Genomic DNA, 21980 nt, shown 5'->3' on the forward strand with positions numbered 1-21980 from the left:
TAGGTGGCCAGTTGGATGATGCCATTCCATTCGCTTTGAGGTAGTGATACGTGGATATGAGGGACTCTATATATAGTTCCTAAAGGCTTAGAAAGAAGAGTGAGTGGGTGCTCTTCACACTTGTATTCACCAAAGAGCTCTTACTTTCAAATCTTGCCCTTGGGATCAGAGAGGCTGGTTCTGAAGAGTTTTCTAGGCTCAGCCATCTATTGTTTGGTTTTGGTTTTGCACCATCAGTCCTCCAAATGCCTCCCTCTTGGTCAGCCCTGCTTGGGAAGGCCCTGGTGTCCTTTCTTGCCAGCTGGCCTAACATAACTCTTCTTCCATTTATTAAATATATTCTACTCTCAGTGAACCTCAAAAGGGAAGACTAAAGACTCATTCTTTTTGCTCTATGGAAACTCTTTAGCTCTTTAAAAACGCAAGTTCTAACCTTCCCCTGCTACTTATCTCCCATATAAATAATTAAAAGAGAATGATTAAGTAATCCTTTAAAGAGATGCAAAGGTTTACGCAAAACACCTTACTGTCTTCCCCAGAAGAGATGGAAGTTGCTGGCAACTTTGAGTAGTAACATCTTCCACTATTAAAAAAAATTAAGTTATACCTCCTTGGTATATAATTGTTAAAATTTATAAAGTTTTCATTAAAAATACTTTCAGATACTTTTTCTCATCATATGACAATATAAATATGAATATGCTCTGAAATGAAAAGAGGTATTTTTGTTCTTTTTCTTCAAAAAGATCTCTTAAGAGAGATTGAACCAGCTACAAAATTTGTGGAGCCTGTCACAAAATGAAAATGCAGAGTCCTTCGTTAAAAACTAGTGAGAAATTCAAGAGGATGCTAGCACATCAGTAAGCCACGTGGGGGCCTTAAAGCTCAGGTCTCTGTGTGACCACACAAGTCACGTGCCATGGAGCAGCCCTGAGTCACACTCACTGAGATCACACGGAGAAGCTGTCATTTAAATTCAAGTAGAGCCTGGACATTTTGAAATGACCAGTATTATATTTCATTGACATCTGGGGTATGGTGCCTCCAAGGCCACCCCATCACTGCAAAATGAACTTCCACATTTTAAAAGAACACAGAAAGTAGGTCCTTCAATCTGTTAGTTGATGTAAGCCAGTAGCATCTGAGATGTTGGCATCATCACGTGTGTTCCTTAATTATGCCTCATTCTTCCAGGTCTAAGAGGGTTGTTGAGATCTGTACTTTGAGTCACGTTTACACAAAGGAAAAGAGAGAAAGACAATGGGTGGTGAGCTCTTTCTCAGTGTCTGGAATGTAAGGCAAAATGTAGACTATGACAGTCTCAGATTTTGCTAAAGAGGTAGAGGACGCATTACCATTTTTCTACCTGAACCACTGACCCCATCCATGTGCAGCTGGGATCAGATTCCTATGGCCACCTGCAACTCAACTGCTCTGATCTGCTGTTAGTCATTATACAATAGCAAATTTGGAGACTTCAGAGCTGTAGGTGATGAAAACTTAGGTAAGCAGAGACTCCTGAGAGGATGAAGGAGTTCTTTAGCCTTATTAAGCTGTTAAACTTTAGAAAAGCAAGGGTTTGTTTTTCCTTTTTTTTTTTTTTTCAATTTTCAGACCCAACTCCTTTGAGACTAACTGTTAAGTTATAAAAGAACACAGTTCACATAGTTCAGGTTCCATATGAGCATTCACAGTAGTTAGAAAAGAAACAAAGAAATAAAGTTCCTTCAGTAAGGAATTTAATCAGCAATGACATCTTCCTTGCAACAGGTATGTGGAGACGGGATTGAGAAGGACAGATCTGCATTCTCTTCCTTGAAATTTTTTTAGGAAGTAAATCGTCATCTTAATAATGCAGTAGCATTGCTGATACCTCGATTCCTCTTCTGTGCTTTTGGTCATGTGCAGAGAGAAAGTTTAGGGATGGTAGGCATCGGACTTAATATGAATTTGTAATAAAAAGCAGAGTTTTTGAATATATGAACAGGATAATGTGCAGCCTTTTGGCAGGGCAACGTGTTGCCAGGGAAACAAATTTAGAATCCTGGAAAAGGTTACCTCTTTATAAGCAGCTAAGTAAATGACTTATCATCAGTGTTCACCTAAGTGAAGCAGAGGTTAATGTAGTTACCACGACTTTTTACATACAATCTATTACTTTACTTCCTTAAGAGAAATCTATTCTGATCAAAAATGTTCTTGCATGGGGTGTTCATCCCAAAAAGGAATGAAGAAAAGACAGATGAGAGAAAAGTTACCTTTGATGGTGCTCTTTATATATCAGTCATTGTGCTAACGCTGTTCATATTATTATTTAATATGTTATGATGGCAACATTGAATATTTGATAGTAATTGAGAAATTGAAAAAAAATGAACAGCTTGAGTAAGGGCAAAATAATTCAAGGATTAGCAAGAAAGACTTTATAAAGACCCTTAAAAGTTTAAAAAGTGGTTGCTACAGCAGAGGAATATTTAATATGGAAGCACTTACCAATTTAATATAAGGTAAAAAGAAATGAGATCACATAAGAAAAATCAGAACATTCTTTATTATCATGGTCATGGTCCTGCAATTTAATCACTTTCTTGGGGAATGTAGAAAACACTTTGATTTTAACAATTTAGGAGAATAAATTTTAGACAGAGTATTTATTCATAAGCTGAATGGGCAATTTATTGTGTTCCAAATCTTTAATGTTTGTGCTTCTTGTAGAAACCTTACAGTAATGAAGAAAAGCCCAGAATTTCCATTTTATTCTGTTACAATCCATGTATCTATATGTGACTTATACTAATAGATTAAAAAACTAGAAAAAAATGACACTTGAAAAATATAGCCTTGATAATATTGTTTTATACATTTAGCTTCCACAGTAATCAACCTCAAAGATGTCTAAGATATAGCCATTGAAAGGTTTCATGAATGGATGTCACATGCAAGAAACATGCCAGCTATACCAGGGAGAATGATGATGTTTAAAGGGAATTTACATAAAAGTACTGTTTGATGAACTTGCCAGATAGTCATCTGATGTGCCCCTTTCTGCTGTGTGGCAGGTGTACGAGGAATACAAATACTATTAAGTAAATTGACTTGGACTCATAATACACGGTTATGTACATGCATCATACATATTTCAAAAAACTCTGTTATAGTTCTTAGAGCTGACTGGCCAATTAAAGTTCCTGAACACTAAAAGGGAAGGGAGTCTGGCTCCATGCCCTGTGATTTGAAACTTGGAATGATTGCATATGGCCTTTTCAAAAGTGGGACGGTAAGCTGATTAATAATATCAAAGTCACTAAGTCAGGAACAAAGAGAAGTTTTCAATTAAACCCTAAAATGTATTATTGTGCAGTCGCCTTTAGCACAAGAATAGTGTGTGTGTGTGTGTGTGCCATTTTCACTAAAATGAAATTTTTTTTCTCTTAGCTTTATTTTCTAAGAAGTAAAGTGATTTAAAAATCAGCCAAGATTTTCTTTCACTTTCCTATACTTTTTAATGAAGATATTAAAAGTGATTAGAACCTTCTTTTCTATTTCATAGCACTGCCTTATCTCCCAGTATTTTCTTCTGGGCTGATGTTTAGTTGATCAGCAGGTAATTAGAAAGACTTGGTACCAAGAAGGGTGAAAATTCCTTGCTTCTCATTGTTTTCCTCCTACATTCTTCCCTGTTGAGAGAAACAGGAGATAAATGCTATGTACATATTAGAAACCCCTATAGTAGCTGCTAAAATAAGTACAGTTCAGAAATAGTTGTATGCATTTTAGAAAGTTTTAGATAAAAATGTTCTGACAAACTCTTTCAGGAATGTCTGTCATTTCTATAAACAGCAGTTAGGACATTGGTTGGCAGAGGCTTCAAATGCAGCTTGGTAGTGTTCCTATTTTGTGATTATAATCACCTGTGCCCCCTCATCCCCATCTTTAGTTCCATGGCTAAAATGTGTCCTATCATACACAGATTAGTCCTGCAAGGGTGGGACAGGGCCCCAGAGCAGGAAGTATAAAGAGGATAAAATTGCCTTGGACTTCAACAGTTAGAATCAGTTGGAGGGTTAACATCCATGGTTTAATAGAAAATGTACAATTCAATATCAAAAAAACAAACAATCTAATTAAAAAATGGGCAGAGGACCTGAATATATTTTTCTGAAGAAGACATCCAGATGGCCAACAGACACGTGGAAAGATGTTCCACATCACTAATCATCAGCGAAAGGCAAATCAAACCACAGTAAGGTAATGCCTCACTGACAGAATGGCTAGTATCAGAAAGACAAGAAATGACAAGTATTGGCGAGGATGTTGAGAAAATGGAGACAACACACACGGTTGGTGGGATGTAAACTGGTGCAGCCACTATGGAAAACAGTACAGTGTTTCCTCAAAATATTAAAAATAGAAATAGCCAGCAATTCCACTTCTGGGTATTTATTCAAAGGAAAAAAACCCCACTAACTTGAGGACATATGCACTCCTATGTTCATTGTGGCATTATTTACAATAACCAAGATATGGAAGCAACATTAAGTGTCCATCAGTAGATGAATGGATAAAGAAGATGTGATACACATATACTATGGACTATTACTTAGCCATAAAAAAGAATGAAATTTTGCTATTTGTGACAATGCAAGTGGACCTAGAGGGTATTATGCTAAGTGAAATAAGTTAGACAAAAAAGACAAATACCATATGATTTCACTTGTCTGTGGAATTTAAAAAACAAAACAATTGAATGAAGCAAAACAGAAACAGACTCATAGATACAGAGAACAAACTGGTGGTTGTCAAAAGGGAGAGGGATGATGGGACAGATGAAATAGGTGAAGGAGATTAAAAGGTACAAACTTCTAGTTATAAAACAGTAACACATGGGAATGAAAAGTACAGCATAGGGAATATAGACAATAATATTATAACAACTTTGTATAGTGACAGACTTATACTGACCATTTTGCAATGTTTTATAAATATCAAATTACTATGATGTAGACCTTAAACTAATACAATATTATTAACCAATTATTCTTCAATTAAAAAATCAATTGGAGAAAGCTTTTCATTTCAAATCTGTACTCATTCTCCTGTAGCTAACTTAATTTGCTTTTAATTTATTTTCTTTTCAAAATCACTCCTTAAGTTTGAGAACAAAGTGGGAAAGTTCCTTGACTGTATTCTGGCTAAGAACAGCTTGGGGGCAACAGTGAAACTAGAAACCCCTTCTTCTCCCCCTCTATCCTCTACTAAACCCCCTATTTTCTCTGTTTTGTTTCAGAGACCCTGCGAATGACTTTCAAACTTTTGTGAACAACTTCATATTTCTACTTCACCCCGCATTCTGTTTGGAATAGCTTTTTTGCATTTCTGTTCAAATCCCACTAACTCATTGAGAGCCACAATAGAAGTCCCACCCTGCTGGAGCATTCTTGCTTATAACCCAGCCTGAAACCCCCTTGTCCATTTATTAACTTTGCACATTTTGCCTCGACCTCTCCTTGGTGGGTTCATTGCAACAGTTGCTTTTTACCTGTAGTGCAGAATCATTTGGGTTTTAAGTGTTAATGTGTTTTATCCCTTCAGCTGTTTCGTAGACTCTCTGCAGCCAGGGACAAGTTCCTGCTTTCTTGTCCCTTCCATTCTGCATGTGTACTGTGGGCACTGAGTAAGCTATTGCCCAGGGTGTGATGCTGCTCACAGAGGCTGAGAATTTATAGTTTTATCTGTTAGTGAGTGGTCTGGTCTGATATTTGTGAAATCGATGGCCAAAGGTTTTCTGCAATATTAAGTTACGCTTTGTATCAGGATAGTGCTTTTTCCCTGAATGTACATTAAAAATAAACACCCTAATTCATGAACATGTTACATTTATTCTAAATATGCTCATACACAGAAGCATCAGATTTTTATAAGCAAAAGAACATACTGAGCCAATAAAAGAAGGGCATGTGCTGTTTGTTTTCCTGTAATGGCAATGGCTTCTTTCCTAAAGTGCAGCAACTATTTGCTGCCCACCCTCTGTGTGACCCCCACACCACAACTTGTCCTGCTGCCATTATTGCCTGTTGCGCCTCACACAAAGTCTGAGAAGGGCCCCTGGAGAGGTTCACCTAGTCTCCACAAAGAAGTGATAGTTGGCTTTTGCCTACCCCCTATGTAGCTGCTCTGGCTCTGAGCTGCTTAAAGTCTCCATGTTTGGCTGAGGAAGATGATTCTACCAGGTCATTAGACATCCTTAAATGATCCTTCCCTTCCCAAATGACTGAGCATGAAAAAAACCCAGAGCATGGTGAAAATAAGAGAATTCAGGGATAAAACTATTTTCAAATAATAACCTCTGCGTCCCACTAAATCAAATCTGATCTGTTCCGGCCTCATCTGAGGAAGAAGCGAATGTAGTAATACATACCTGCTCTTCCTACTTACACAAATGAGGATCAACTCTAATTAGTTCGGTAATAAACATGTTTCTTCTCCTTCGTCTCTCCTTACCCCTCCCCCTCCTCTTCCTCCTCCTTTCTTTTAATTTCAGGCCTTGGCATAAATTAAGAACTTAGTAAATGTTGGTGGTATCATTTGAATTAATGAAAGTATAGAGTAAATAATATTCATATAAACTCATTATTAGGTTATAATTCTATGAAATTGCAGAGCAAGGTTAAGATAAATAAATGGGAAAGATCATAAGTAATATTCCCACATTAATTATCTTCCTTGAGTCTTTTAGGTCTTGAGTTTTTATAAAAATACATATAAAATTGAATATGTTATCTATTATCTGACAAGATTCCATGAGATTTTGCTTTTCTCTTCTGCAGGAAACATTGGATTGCTCTGAATACGGAAATGGATCTTGCCCCCCAAATGAAAGGCCACTGGGTGTCCAAGCTGCTATGTATTCATTTATGGCAGGAGCCATCTTCATCACGGTGTTTGGCAATCTTGCCGTGATAATTTCCATATCCTACTTCAAGCAGCTTCACACACCAACCAACCTCCTCATCCTCTCCATGGCAGTCACCGATTTCCTCCTGGGGCTCACCATCATGCCATACAGTATGATCAGATCAGTGGAGAATTGCTGGTATTTTGGGCTCACATTCTGCAAGATTCATTATAGTTTTGACCTGATGCTTAGCATAACATCCATTTTCCATCTTTGCTCAGTGGCCATTGATAGATTTTATGCTATCTGTTATCCTTTACATTATTCCACAAAAATGACAATTTCAGTCATTAAACGCTTGCTACTCCTCTGCTGGTCTGTTCCCGGGGCATTTGCATTTGGGGTGGTTTTCTCAGAGGCCTACGCTGATGGAATAGAAGGTTATGATATCTTGGTGGCTTGTTCCAGTTCCTGCCCAGTCATGTTCAACAAACTATGGGGGACCACCTTGTTTATGGCAGGTTTCTTCACTCCTGGGTCTGTGATGGTGGGGATTTATGGCAAAATTTTTGCAGTATCCAGGAAACATGCTCGTGCAATCAATAACCTACCAGAAAATCAAAACAATCAAATGAGGCAAGACAAAAAAGCAGCTAAGACCTTAGGAATCGTGATGGGTGTTTTCTTATTATGTTGGTTTCCCTGTTTCTTCACAATTCTATTGGATCCCTTTTTGAACTTCTCTACTCCTGTAGTTTTGTTTGATGCTTTGACATGGTTTGGTTATTTTAACTCCACATGTAATCCCTTAATATATGGTTTCTTCTATCCCTGGTTTCGCAGAGCGCTTAAGTACATTTTGCTAGGTAAAGTTTTCAGGTCACATTTCCAGAATACTAATTTATTTACTCAAAAAGAAATGGAATAGACTTATTGTGTGAGGGAACTGAATTAAAAGGACTGGAACTTAGAAGAATGAAGTCGCTTAAAGTGATTTCAGCTACCGTGGAAAGCTCTCAGCTTCTAAAACTTGAAGAAAGGAATCTTTGAAAAAAAAATCCTTCCTTTTCAGCATACTTCATTTGCCTACTACCACTAGGTAGAAAAAAAGGAGAATGTTAGAAAGGTAAAAAGAAGACTGAGAAAAAGCCAGGAATGAGGTGAGGACAACACACAAAAACTTGTGTCCTACTTAGATCCAAACACAGGCTGAGCTCCAGGATTGCCGCCCACTCCCACCACCAAACATGCCTGGTATGCTGTGTCGGCGTGCTTTTCTTTCCTCAGTGTCCGGCCAGATGTATTTTGAAGCATCAACAATTAAAATTATAGGCAAATAAATATGGAAATAATTTCAAAAATGCATATTCTGTCAGGGAACCAGTCTTTGTTAGCTGAGAGTTAATTAAGCCTTTACTGGATTTAACTGTTCTGAGACTGACCAGTTTTTAAGTGAAAGAAGTGGAAACAGTGTAACTGAGGTCACAGATTCCATCCATGTTAATATTCCTGATTCATCTTAATGAGAGCAGGTGGCAATTTTCCATTTTATTAGCAGGAGAATTCTACTCAGTGCTTCCTCTCTTTGTCAGGCTCATCCACCTTTTGCATTCAAATTGGTATTTGGATTTTTAATAAACATAAAGTATGTACCAAAAAGAGCTGCGCTTTGAATCCATCATTTCTTTGTGCTTCCTATCTATCTATCTATCTATCTATCTATCTATCTATCTATCTATAAGCTTCATTTAGCTGATTTCAAACTGCAAATATAATGTCAACTGGGGGGTGCAGGGGGGAGGTGGTTCTAGTACACCACTGGCTGCAAACAACATTTTTAATGAAAGCACACTAGAATAGAAGAAACTAGATCATCTCAGAATGCATCACTTGCTATGAGGGTAAGTATTGCCTTATGAAGTTTTAATTTGAGTTACGTGTGTTGTGTGTGTGTGTGTGTGTGTAAGTGAACTGTGTTTCACTGAAATAATTTTTGGTTGATATTTTCATTTACATTATTGTAATGAACAAATTAACACATTTTTTTCTCTTTGTGGAAAGCTTACAGAATTGCCCTTAAATTTGCTTTGATCTTAGTTCACTGCACAGATCCCAATTAAACAGTGACCATTCAGCAGTCAGCTTAAGTATTAGTCTTGCTTGCCTGTCCAAAGGTGGGTTGGTTCCTCCCTATAACATATAGGATAGACATGGAATAGTGGTGCTTTCAAATGGTGGGAGTCTGCAAGTACAAAATAAATGGGAAAAGTGATTTTCCAAGAAGAGAGTAACTGAAGTCAGGTGCAGTTATAAGAGCTAATACAGTGTGTTGGATACTATTGAGTCTGTTTTGTAATTGTTCTTAATGAAATGATGACGTTTATGTTGGTTTGGTATTCAAACATACACACACACACACAAAGACTTTCTATTTTAAAAGACCAGTTGCTTAAAAAAAGAATAAAATAGATGTTAGCCTTACTGTAGGATAGAACTATTTTGAACTAATATTTAATAAATTTACCTCCCAATTCCTCAACATATGACTTTAAAAGATAAGACTAAATATCTTGATGTATGTTTGCCTGTTAACATTTGTTGGAAAGGCTTTTGTGACAACCCCTTCTTTTTTTACAGAATAATAACGGTTGTGATGGTGATTATTGCTTATGCTGGTGCTTCCAGATGAAATAAAAATTTGGCAGCCATATGTGGGCCATAAAGTTGCTTATGATGCTCCTTTTCTCTTTCTGTTAGAATCCAATTCATATTTGAAAACATCATTCAAATAGGTATTTGAATCTGGAAGATTCTGCTCAGTTATTCCCCTTTTATTAGAGCAAATAATTTTCTCTATATCTTTTCATGATACTTTTTAATTTCAGAATGTAGTCATCCTAACTTGTTTGCTAGTGAGAGGAGAGAGTGAGCCAGCCTCTTAGATATTTTCTGCCACCCATCATTCAACCTGCTTTCATTTCCCAGAGTTAGCACTGCCCCTCCACACCCAGGATTTTATAGGACATTACAAATGAGAAAACTGAACCCAGAGAAATTAAGTGATTTGCTCTGGATTATACAGCTAATTATAGAGGCAGGAGTAGAACCCAGCTCTCTTGACTTCTTATTCAGTGTTCTTTGTTTACTGAACTAGTGTTTTTCAAGATTTGTGATACTTTATTTGGCTTTCTTCTTTTTTTTAATAGGATTCTAGTCAAACTGGTACTAATCCCTGAAGCAAAAATAAATACTTCCCTCCCACTACAATATCTTCTCATTACATTGTGCATCAAATTGTAAACAGAAACCTTTTGATTCAGATAATTACTCTTCCTTTGGATATCAGCCAACATTTAATTTAACCTACACATGTTTACCCATTTTTAATATACAGAAAGTTTGGTACCTTATCTTCCCAGAAGGAAGCCCAAATGATCATGAAATTGATATGAAATTGCTGTCTTTCACTTGGGAAAAAAAAAACTGGAAACTATCTGGGACATTAAAAATACACAGAATATTTCAATATTACCAGGAAAAAGAACAGTTCCCCAGGGACTCTGCAGTTAGTTCCTCTCTTGGAGCCCCTGGAGATCAAGTTCTCTGTGCCAGTTCTCTTGAGAGCAGAGGCAAACTTACATGAATCAGAGATATCAGTCTTCAGCCCTGCACTTTCTAGAGTTTCCTGACCTTATGCCTGCAAGCGTCCAGAAGACACTCAATGATTCACAGTTAACTTTTCAGGAGGGGGAAGGTACTGAATCAATCAAAAGAATTGGGAATGTACTACCTTATAAAAATATTGCTGATTTATTCTCTTCTTAAAAATAATTGATTAATGATATTTAAAATTTATAAAAATCCAGAAATTATTACAAGCACAATGCAGTAGAGATAGTAGCATTTTTCCCTAATCAGAAAATAATTATTATGATAGTTCAATGAAAGAAAGGTCTTAAAGTTTCCATTGAAATGTATTTGGCATGGTTTGTAAATTTCTATACAGTGGCATGAAAAGATGTGTTTTGCAAAGTTGAAGAGCTCTGCAAGACATAATTTAGTAAATATAAGGTACTTGTGGATTTCCATAATGTTAAGGTGCACTCTTCTTTTTGATATTACATCTTAATAAAAATTCTTGTTATATACTACATGATTCACTGTGAGATGCTACATATTCCACTTTTGATATTTTTCTTTTACAAGCAGCATTTACTTAAGATATTCAGGTGCTCTTGGCTCCTCAGAATTATTCATTCATTTCAAATACAAAGAGTGCCCTAACTAAAAATGCAGTTTCTCTGTCTTCTAGAATTATTCTTCTGAAATTCAGTGGGCATACAAAGAACACAGGCATCTTGCTAAGAGGTACATTTTGCAATGGCTTAAGATCTTTTTATGTTCAACAATATTCTCAGGAGAGGATGATGTGGCTTGTGTAAGGACCATGATTTGATTAGCAAGGGCCAGATGGGAGAAACTATAATCTATTAGCAAATGAAACCACAGACTTCTTTGCTGTTCAAATAGATAAGAAATGAAATGCTGCCATTATTAGAGAAAGTAAGGGAGTGGGAAGTTCACAGGAACAGGAGCCAAAGGACCTAAACTACAATGTTGGTTCCAGCATTTAGTAGGAAGACCTTAATTGTTTCATATACATGGAGCAATAAGAGGATGTAGTGGAAATGCCCCTCTCAAGTAATTTAGAAACTTTAAGAAACCCCAAAGTTTTATTGTTGACTGGGTTTCATTTGCTGTTTGTTTGGGAAGGGATTTTACTAGCTACTTTCTAAACAGCATTTACTGTTTTCCTAATATTTTAATCTTTCCCAAACCAGACATCTCTAATATCCATGAGACAAAGTGCTTATTAACTAGGTTTCGTGAATTTCTTTACAGTTAACCCAACAAGACATTAACTGTGCACATGCCATGTACACAGCTCTGTGTTAAGTGTTGCAAGTATTGGAAGGTTAACAGGACTTCATCTCAGGAACCATACATTTCTCAGGAATACAAACAAACTGCTCAAGATACGGCAGTTTTAAAAAATACTGCACTAGAAGGAAACAAAGGTTTTTGTAAGATGAGGAAGTGGAACCCCCTACCGGTAAGATATTCAGCCCTCCCGATATTCTATAACTCTGTAAGATTAACTTCAACTGGGAGAGTTAAAAAAGGTTTCTGGAAGGAATTGGTACTTGTGCTGAGCCTTGAAGTGGTCAGAGATGAAGGGATAGGCAATCAGGTGGAGGAAGGGAATTACCAAGTCATGGAGTGGGCATGTAGGGCGACACAGAGACTGCTGTGGACAAAAGTGGCTGGACTAATGTAGACAGAAGGGAGGAAAGGCTACAACCAGGGTTTCCATGCAAACAGATGCTGAGAAGACACATTCATTAGTGCCAGGCAGAGCATGCTCTGTTGTTCTAGCCAATGCATGTCTTCCTGGATTCTTTCCTTTGTATCCACCAAAAAAAGTATATGTGGTTTTCACAAAAGATTTATTTCGATCAATTCATCTTGGGTCCTTACTTCTAACACATTCTCTGCTACTTAATTTTAATAAAGATTCTTCTTATCTATTAGTTTTCAAAGAATGTCATAGTTTATGTCTAATTATGACAAAGATGCTTTGCTTTGCTTTGCATTTTCATTCTCCTTGCTGCTCCTGCCTTCTGAAATGGATGTTGCTCTGCCTGTTCTGTGCATGTTTTTACTGTCACTTAAAAGTTTTTCCTGTTCCCAGTTGCTTTGAAGAAGACAGCGTTTACAAGATGTCATCTTTGCCCATTGCCAACGGCCATATGGTTTATAAGGCTTATTTATAAACTGTGAGCTCTTGGAATAAATGAGTCATTTACATGCCAGACACTAAAATTTTTGGTATCATGATGTGTAAACTGCTATAGATAGTTATAAGTAGATTTACAGATAAAATATTTTTCTTCTGTTTATCTTAGTTTTCAGTGCTACACTTGGATACAGTCTACTTATTATCATCCCTGAAAGGGTCTCCAAACAGTTATTATTGTAGTCTTTAAATATTCACTTGGATTTATCTCAGATATGAGAGAATTAACCAGAAAAAATCCACTTTCATGAATTTTCATAAATTTGAAAATTTCACTTATCTGTTCTGTTATATTCCATACATCACTTATTCCTTTGTAATAAGTAATTAGTTCACATTTGGAAATCACTTATAAAACCGCACTGTTGCCCTCTAGTCTTTATTTAGCAAGTTCAATAAAAAACTAACACAAACTTGCTCTTTGGATGAAACCTGCTTTTAGCCTAAGAATTATTTTGGAGCTTTAAAAGAATGAATTTATATTTGAGCTGTGTAAAGATAATTTTTTTAGTAAATTACATAAAAATAGACATTATTTTCTAAACTGTGGCAAGACAAAGAATGGACCGGTCTGTTACATTAGTTTCAGGTCTTTAAATTGGTGCTAGTTTCAATAAGAGACCCTTTTTCCTAACTGGCACACCATGAACAAGCATTCAGAAGAGCCTGATATTTGAGATGCTAGTTTGAAATTTTATGTGGTTCTCCTTAAGTTATCTAATCACCTGAAATACTTTAGACTTGTGCGTTAAATTCCAGGGAGCATGGATCAATCAGAATTTAAAGGAGAAAAAGAAACTACTATTTTATGGACATTATCCACATTTGTGTTCAAACAAAGAAACTTTGAAATTTGCTTCTTATTATACTTAATTTGAGTCAGTGTATTAAAGAAAAGTAACAATAATTGCTCATATCTTTCCTTGCTGATCTTTCTTGTCTGATGCTTTTTCAACAGATAAAAATGAGATAAAAAATCATAATTTAAAATTAATTTATATATCTGTATGTACATACATACATACATGTCGGCAATTTTAAGTTCTTTACTGAATAGTTAGGTTTTAGAATAGAGAAATGTGTTTTATAGTAATGGTGGTGCACATCTTAGTTAGTGCCTTAGAGCCAGCATGTATAAATATTTGCCTCCTTCTGTTAGAACCATGGACTAAAAGTTCCCATTTTCTACTACATCCTATATGATATCCATACTTTAAGGCTATAGTAATTAGATCCTGAACTTATAGTTTGCTGTTGAGCCACCTTTCCTCCTGCTGAAACCAATGTGTCCAGCCCGCTGAAGATTCTCTTCAATCAACTATAGCTCTGTAATCTAATCTTGCATTAAAAAATCTGACTTCTTGTAAATGTATGTGACTGGAGGTATGCCAACCTTATTATCATTCAGCACTTGGAAACTTGAGGGGGAGAAAAGAAAGGATCCCAATGGAAAATGATTTGAAATTATTAATATTTGAACACTTTTTAACTTACAAAAAGGGCAAATTCATAGAGGCATGTGTTTCAACATAATAGATTAGATGGAAGATTCAAAATAAAACAAAATTGAAGGATATACCATGATTCTTAGGAGGAAAAGCAGGGCGGAAGGTAGGAATACTGTAAATGATCTTAAATCTCTTCATAGACAACTTCTGCATTTTATAAAGGAGTAAACAGGCTCAGAGACACTGAGAAACTTATCCAAAGAAATATGGTCAATAAGTAGTGGAGCCAATAACCCAACACAGGTCTGTCTGATTTCAAAGCCATACTGTGGAATGTAAGGTAGCCAGGAGAAGGGAAACTGCATCACATTATAAGTCTTTGTAAGCATTCCATTTGAGGTCTTCTCCAGTTACGAAAGCATCTGACATTTCCATTATATAAACAGTAATGTGCATAGATGAATATTAGACCTCATGTCGAAATACCTCATAGAATCTCCCTAATCCTCAGAAAAAAGAGGCAGTTACGTGTATGCAACACCCATATGATGTTTCAATGTTATGGCTGTCATCAGTAAGATCATAGGGGCAGTTGAGGTATGACAGAGAGTTTCCTGGTCAATAATGTACTCTAAATGCATATGTCTTCATGAATTTAAATACTGTACTAGCTTAATTGTAAATTTGTGTTCTCCAACACAGTATTTTCATTAATTTTGCATGTATGTGAGTTTCAGCAGGGAGAAAATGCCCAACTCCCCTAAATGGGAGGCAAGCTGCTAGTCGTTGCATAAGGGACTGAAAAGAGCCAGGACAACCCCATTTTATCATGTCCATAGAACACCAAGAGTCCCCGTGTTACCACTGCCACCCCCTCCCAAGTGCACTTAGCTGAAATACTCAGCAGCTTGTCTTTCCTTTAAGAATACCTTTGTACCTCTACCTTTAGTTCTCTTCTCACTAGTCTACGGGATCAGTAAAATATGTCTACAGCAAATCTCTTAGCTCTGCTTGTCTCAACGTTGTCTAAATAATCAGGGATTATTTTATAGCAGCATCAGAAGCAACTTAAACCCAGAAGATATTTTCGTGAATTGTGCTCCTGGAACTTGTCTATTTATAGCAAAGTGTCATCCCATTGAATCAATTGCTTTTATTGGAACAATATATATATATATTTTAAATGACCATAGTTTATCATTTATTATGCAGATATTCATTCAAAAATATGTAGCTAGTGCTTCCTTAAACACTAACCAAAGTACTGAGAATCCAGGGGTGAACAAGATAGACAGGTTCCTTGCCTCAGGGCAGTAAATTAAGGCCTGACAAGATGTACTTGTTATTTAGGGTTGATTTCACAAGGTAAAGGCAAGAAAAGGCAAGATGGGAGCTAGTGTATATTTTAACACAGATATTACAATCAACAATTACTTATCAAGTGCTATCATTTACATGCTGTAACGGGGCCCAGGTTAGAAGCTTACAACATTTCACTGGTGCAAACCAAAGAAGAGAGACAATGAGGAGTGGAGGAGTATCCAAGGTGGAGAGAAGCACACTGTTAGTCTTGCTCCAAGGTGCTCCAGGATCAAAAGTACTATTCGAAGAATTTCTGCACTGAGCCTTGTTCTTTTTCCATTTCTTTCTTTCATCTTGTTTCTCTGCTCTTTTGTTTTCTATTTGTTTATAGGAAGATGACTTAAACAAATAATTTTTCAGGTACCAATGATTCAGACTTTTAGAGCTGGAAGGGCCTATAAGGCATCTAGTCTACTGAACCTATTAGTGGGAGCTCACAACTAGCTAGAGGCAGTGCTTAGATTAGTTGTTGTGAAGCAGATCTCTAGAATTTATTAATCTAGCATCACAACTGTATACCCATTGAACAATAATTCCCCTCTCCCCTTAACCCCTGGCAACCACTATTATATTCTCTGCTTCAGGAGTTTGACTATTTTAGATGCCTCATATAAGTCAAATAAACTCTTGAAAAGCCTCCAATACATTAACTAGAAAGGAGTAGTCAGTCAATAGATAAACTCATGTTAAATGAATAAATGGATGAATGAAATAGAATAAAATAGGATGGAGAAAGAAAGAATGAGCAATTAAAATATTTCATTTTCCAATGCAGCAAATAACTCAGAAAGCAAACACGTTGATATAATTTTAACTTTTTAAATAAATTATAATTGAAATGAACTAATAACAGGTGACTTTCAACTTTATCATAGGAGCTGAAATTAGGAGCTGAAATTTACTGGGATCATTTTAAGAAGAGAAGAAACACCAGACTCACCTTCCTAGAAAGGAATTTGAAGCAGCAAAGCACCATGGATCTAACTTACATTCCTGAAGACCTATCGAGTTGTCCAAAATTTGGAAATAAATCCTGTCCTCCCGTCAGCCGCCCTTTTCAGGTCCGAGTGATCATGTATGCAATTATGAGTGCAGCCATGGTAATCACCATCTTTGGAAACTTGGTGATAATAATTTCCATATCTCATTTTAAACAGCTTCACTCTCCCACAAATTTTCTGATCCTCTCCATGGCAACCACTGACTTTCTGCTGGGTTTTGTTATTATGCCATACAGCATGGTGCGATCAGTAGAGAGCTGCTGGTACTTTGGTGATGGCTTCTGTAAATTCCATGCGAGCTTTGACATGATGCTAAGCCTGACCTCCATTTTCCACCTCTGTTCCATTGCTATTGATCGATTTTATGCTGTGTGTCACCCTTTGCACTACGCGACCGCAATGACCACTTCAGTGATAAAGCGACTGCTGACGTTTTGCTGGTCGGCCCCTGCTCTTTTTTCTTTCAGTTTAGTTCTTTCTGAGGCCAATGTTTCTGGGATGCAGAGCTATGAGATTCTTGTTGCTTGCTTCAATTTCTGTGCCCTTACTTTCAACAAGTTTTGGGGGACAATATTGTTCACTACATGCTTTTTTACTCCTGGCTCCATCATGGTTGGTATTTATGGCAAAATCTTTATTGTTTCCAAACAACATACTAGAGTTATCAGCAACATGCCTGAAAACACAAAGGGGGAAGTGAAAAAAAACTTATCTAAGAAAAAGGACAGGAAAGCAGCTAAGACGCTGGGTATAGTAATGGGGGTATTTCTAGCTTGCTGGTTGCCCTGTTTTCTTGCTGTTCTGATCGACCCGTATTTAGGCTACTCCACTCCCATAATAGTACTTGATCTTTTAGTGTGGCTTGGGTACTTCAACTCCACTTGCAACCCCCTCATACATGGTTTTTTTTATCCATGGTTTCGGAAAGCTCTTGTGTACATAGTGTCAGGAAAAATATTCAGCTCTCATTCAGAAACTGCAAATCTGTTTCCTGAAGCACATTAATAAAAAAGCCCTTACAAATGTGAATAGAGTATTGAAAATGAGACTATTATTTTGATCTGAGGCCCCATCCATCACATCTCCAGATAACTGCAAATATTATTCTGTTACATTTCAGAATCCAGATAAGCATTCTGTAACCTGTGCAAGAGCTACATTCAGTATCTTTGACCAATCAACCAATCAATCAATCATTTATTACTTGTGAACTTTGTATTCAATCAACATTCACTTCCGACTGGTGTTGAAAATGTACAAAAGAGATATAAGATATTTCAGAATAGGTTGGGCTTAGTTCACACACAAGAGACAACTAAAGCCCAATATTAGAACAAAGACAATAAATTGCCAGTGGTTTGGGTTCCTCTCTGATTCTACTCTCGGAATTCAGAAAAGGGAAGATCACTGTGACCTGTGCATACATGAAGGAAGCGTGACCTATAGTTGGTTTTCACTATTTCTCTCCATTAGCAAGCCACCTTATCATTTGGCTTGGGAGAATTATTAACCATCATTATATAAATTATTCAGTCATTTCCTGGCACCATGAATCTCACTACAAAGAGCTGCCCATATGAGAAGCATGGGCAAATGATGATTACAAATCATCATATGCAATTTGAGCTTTTATCTTTGTGATTTTCATTGTGCAGTTTATACTTGAAATGACTTCCTCTTCCCTTTGTCTCTAGCTTCTTATTCTGCACGGTGCATCTACACCAACAGCCAGCAACCGCAAGGCTTTTCTGTGTACTTGTTTTAACCACTATCTTTGAAAGTTGCCCCAGGGTCCCACCAAATAAATTTTATCCACACCATAATGCCTCTGATTTAAAACAGATCATTAACAAAATCCTTCCAGGGATTTTTCTGTGAAACATTACAAGACAAACAGAAACTTTCTTTATTTGGTAGATTGGAAAATACATGAGTACAGATAACAATTGTGTTCACAACCCCTCACACCTGGGATTAAGTTGTGGGAGGGAGAAGAGGAGAAGCAGAAGGAGGGCAGACTGTTCTTGAATCCAAATTCAGCCTTAGGTCAAACTCTGAATAGGCAAATTTACATTTGGCTTTTTCCTGTCTCTCTGTTAAACCCTTCTTTCTAAATAGCCTGCCACCCTGTGTCCTAGACCAAACTGTGGAAATTATCCAGGCTCAATTCATGTCTTGAAGGACAGTATTATTCAGTAAGAATTCTTCCTCTTTACCATCAGTACAGTTTTCATTCCCTGTACTTGTTAGTTGAAAAGCAAATATGCATAATAAATGCATAATGAAGAATTTTCGTGTCTACCGAATGGTATTTATTAATCAAGTCTACCTGTTGGTGTTGAGGGGAACTTATTTCAGGCTGTGTTCCAAGAAGAGAGATTAGGGCTTGAGGACCACTGCCAGGCATCTTCTTCCTGAGAGTCTAACAAGACTGTGACACCCCCCCAATCATGCCTCTTTCTTCCCAGATGAGGACATTTAAGGGACTTGTCCCACTTCAGTAGTGACAGACACTTCATGTCCAGTGATCCTGCTATACTTCCGGCTTCCTCTCAGTTCCTGACTTTAAAAACCTAGTTTGTTTCTCTACTTCTGAACTATTTCTTTACTATACAAATTTCATGATGTGCATGTGTGTGTGTGTGTGTGTGTGTATAAGAAAAAATTATTTCATAACACTTGCTAAAGACAATAAGGCAGACTTTATTCCAGGGAAGCAACCAGAATGGTTTTTTTGTAATAAGAGAGAAATTAGACTCAACTCCAACTCTGACAATGACAAGTTGGGATTTATATTTATACCAAGCAACATGGCATACAGTGGATGGAAAATTACTAAGAGGAAACATCGGGGTTAAAGAGGACTCTTCCTAGACTGACTCAACAGAAATTCTTGCTAAAGGCAGGCCAGAGGGGTGAGCTATTGAGCCTGGTCAGATACCAAGAGTGGGGGATTTGTGCTTAGCTGACTTGCAGGATTCTTGCTCCAAATGGATTCTAAAAAAGCAGAGAGGAGCCCACGTTCGTCTGTGCAAGCAGAGGTGTTAGAGAAGCCTGATTAAAGTTTGGTCAGTGGAGAGAGTCCTTGTCATGAGGGTGATGTGTATGTGTGTGTGTCTATATGCTTCTCATGTAACATTACTGGTTCTCAAAGGGAGCAGTATAGGGGCGGCCGGCTTTAGTATCGAGGACACTGGCAATTGGTTGTTAAACTGAGGACTGTCTGTAGGTATTTACCTAAATATAAATGAAATAATCTATTTGAATAATTTAGCTATCTAACTGCATGAAATATATAGTTTTAAGGCTAGGAAAACCATCTATATTCATTGAGGTTGATACTGAGTCTCAGTAAGGGGTATAAATATTTATTTAGAATTGACTAGTAACATATGCCTCCCTTTTCACCCATGTTAACTAGTATTCTTCCTTCCAGGTTCACAACTGTCCCTCTACTCTTCACAATTATCTGAAGTTGACTTGGCTCATAAACATGTTATGTGGTTTCTAGGGTAGCTCCCTTCTGTTTTCCCAAACCTTCTCCTCCACTGTGTGTAGGAAACACATACTAAGTTTAGGATTAAGAAGCTCTCTTGCCCTGGGATGCCTAATGGCATTTTATCAAAGAGAAGCCCCTCCTGATCAGAGGAGGGAAAGAGGGTGAAATCAGGATACTTAACCCAGGCAACCTCCCTGTGTTCCTCCAAGAAAGGTTCTATAGCCATTCTTTGCATACAGACACCCTTTTGAACTCCTATAACCATTACCTTCCTCTGTCACTTTGGGCCCAGCCAGGATGGTGCCTCCCTGTTATTGCTGCCCCTGGGTATGAGAATGTTCCCTGCTAATTTCCTTATATGCTGCCCGTATCTTTGTAAACAGTCCATTTATTATACTCCCTCCATTACCCAGGCTGATCATGCCATCTGCTGCCTGCTGGACACCTAATGAATGTAGCTTTTTATTGCTCTGAGATGAAGTTTTGAAATTCTCCCTAAAAGCATCAAGTCTGTACAAGCCTGACGTGGCCTGTTTTTGTATACTCACATTCAGTCACTCCTTGGGGTCTACCTCCTCTGAAGGCATCGTTGGCCCCTAAGTCATTCTTCCCATTTGTTCCACTTGAGGGCTCTCCTCCACTTGGCAAACTCCCTTTTAAGATCAGTTGTCAGTCTGAGATTTCTGGTGTCCTTATTATGTATAGAAAAGATTATTTGAGGTAAATGTGGCTTTTAAAATTAATATTTCATTCATAAAATAATATTGAAATACCTAGCTCTTCCTTTAAACATTTTATTTACTTACAACTTATTTAACTTATAATTTACAAACTTTAACATAGAATAGAAATTATTCTACTTACACACTTAGGAAATTTTAACAACATCTTTTAAGGGGAAATTACAGCCTAGTTAACTGAATTCCCTTAATATTTTATTTGTATTTATCATACCAAAAGAGTCAATTTCCCATTTTGATATTTAATTGTCAGAATAAAACATAAAACCTTCCCTAGTAACTTTTAAAAATGTAATGAGTTGAAGGAACAAAACAGCAGCAGAATCACAGAACTCAAGAATGGACTAACAGGTACCAAAGGGAAAGGGACTGGGGAGGATGGGTGGGTAGGGAGGGATAAGGGGGGGAGAAGTAGGGGGGTATTAAGATTAGCATCCATAGCGGGGTGGGAGAAAGGGGAGGGCTGTACAACACAGAGAAGACAAGTAGTGATTCTACAACAGGTTGCTACGCTGATGGACAGTGACTGTAAAGGAGTATATAGGGGGGACCTGGTATAGGGGAGAGCCTAGTAAACAAAGTATTCGTAAGTATTCGTCATGTAAGTGTAGATTAATGATTAAAAAAAAAAAAAAATGCAGTTCCTATGTGGTGACCTCTAATGAGTTCTACACAATAATATAAAGGACATATAAAAGTGTAGGCAAAGGGTCTGTTTGTGTTTATACAGAGGATCAAAGCCTAATTTGGCTACCCCGAAAATGAACTAAGAAACGATATGAAAGAGAACTTCCAACATCAGCACTCTCGGGAAGACTCATGCCAGAAGATGATCATCAAAAAACCCCAACAAAGATCCACGCACTGCTACAGCTGTAGATGCACTCATCCCACCAGCTCCTGGACTTGCCATGGGAATGAAGGAGATATCTAAGCTGGCCTGTGCATACAGTAAAACAACAAATTTGACTGGATCTATACTGTTGGAACTCAACCAAGAATTAGGAGAAGTGCAAATTGTAGCGCTCCAAAATCTTACAACTACAGACTATTTACTGTTAAAAGAACATATGGGATGTGAACAGTGCCCAGGAATGGGTTGTTTTAATTTGTTTGATTTTTCTCAAACTATTCAAATTCAGTTAGATAATAACCATCATATCATTGATAAGTTTTCA

At 37.2% G+C, this 21980-nt stretch overlaps 2 protein-coding genes across 2 annotated transcripts; both read left to right on the forward strand.

The window, feature by feature from the left end:
* Nucleotides 1–1070: 1070 nt before the first annotated feature.
* On the forward strand, nucleotides 1071–7823 carry LOC118921694 (trace amine-associated receptor 2). Its single transcript, XM_036903649.2, has 2 exons — nucleotides 1071–1100; nucleotides 6828–7823. The coding sequence occupies exon 2, from the start codon at nucleotides 6903–6905 to the stop codon at nucleotides 7821–7823; it is 921 nt and encodes a 306-aa protein (XP_036759544.2). The 5' UTR covers nucleotides 1071–1100; nucleotides 6828–6902.
* An 8704-nt stretch (nucleotides 7824–16527) lies between these two features.
* On the forward strand, nucleotides 16528–17568 carry LOC118921695 (trace amine-associated receptor 3). The gene has a single exon (XM_036903651.2). The coding sequence runs from the start codon at nucleotides 16537–16539 to the stop codon at nucleotides 17566–17568; it is 1032 nt and encodes a 343-aa protein (XP_036759546.2). The 5' UTR covers nucleotides 16528–16536.
* Nucleotides 17569–21980: the final 4412 nt, after the last annotated feature.

Source organism: Manis pentadactyla, chromosome 12 (genome assembly GCF_030020395.1).
Source record: "Manis pentadactyla isolate mManPen7 chromosome 12, mManPen7.hap1, whole genome shotgun sequence".
Lineage (NCBI taxonomy): Eukaryota > Metazoa > Chordata > Mammalia > Pholidota > Manidae > Manis > Manis pentadactyla.

Excerpts from the sequence above, each read along its gene's own strand:
- LOC118921694 (XM_036903649.2), top strand. The coding sequence starts at position 6,903 with ATGTATTCATTTATGGCAGGAGCCATCTTCATCACGGTGTTTGGCAAT.
- LOC118921695 (XM_036903651.2), top strand. The coding sequence starts at position 16,537 with ATGGATCTAACTTACATTCCTGAAGACCTATCGAGTTGTCCAAAATTT.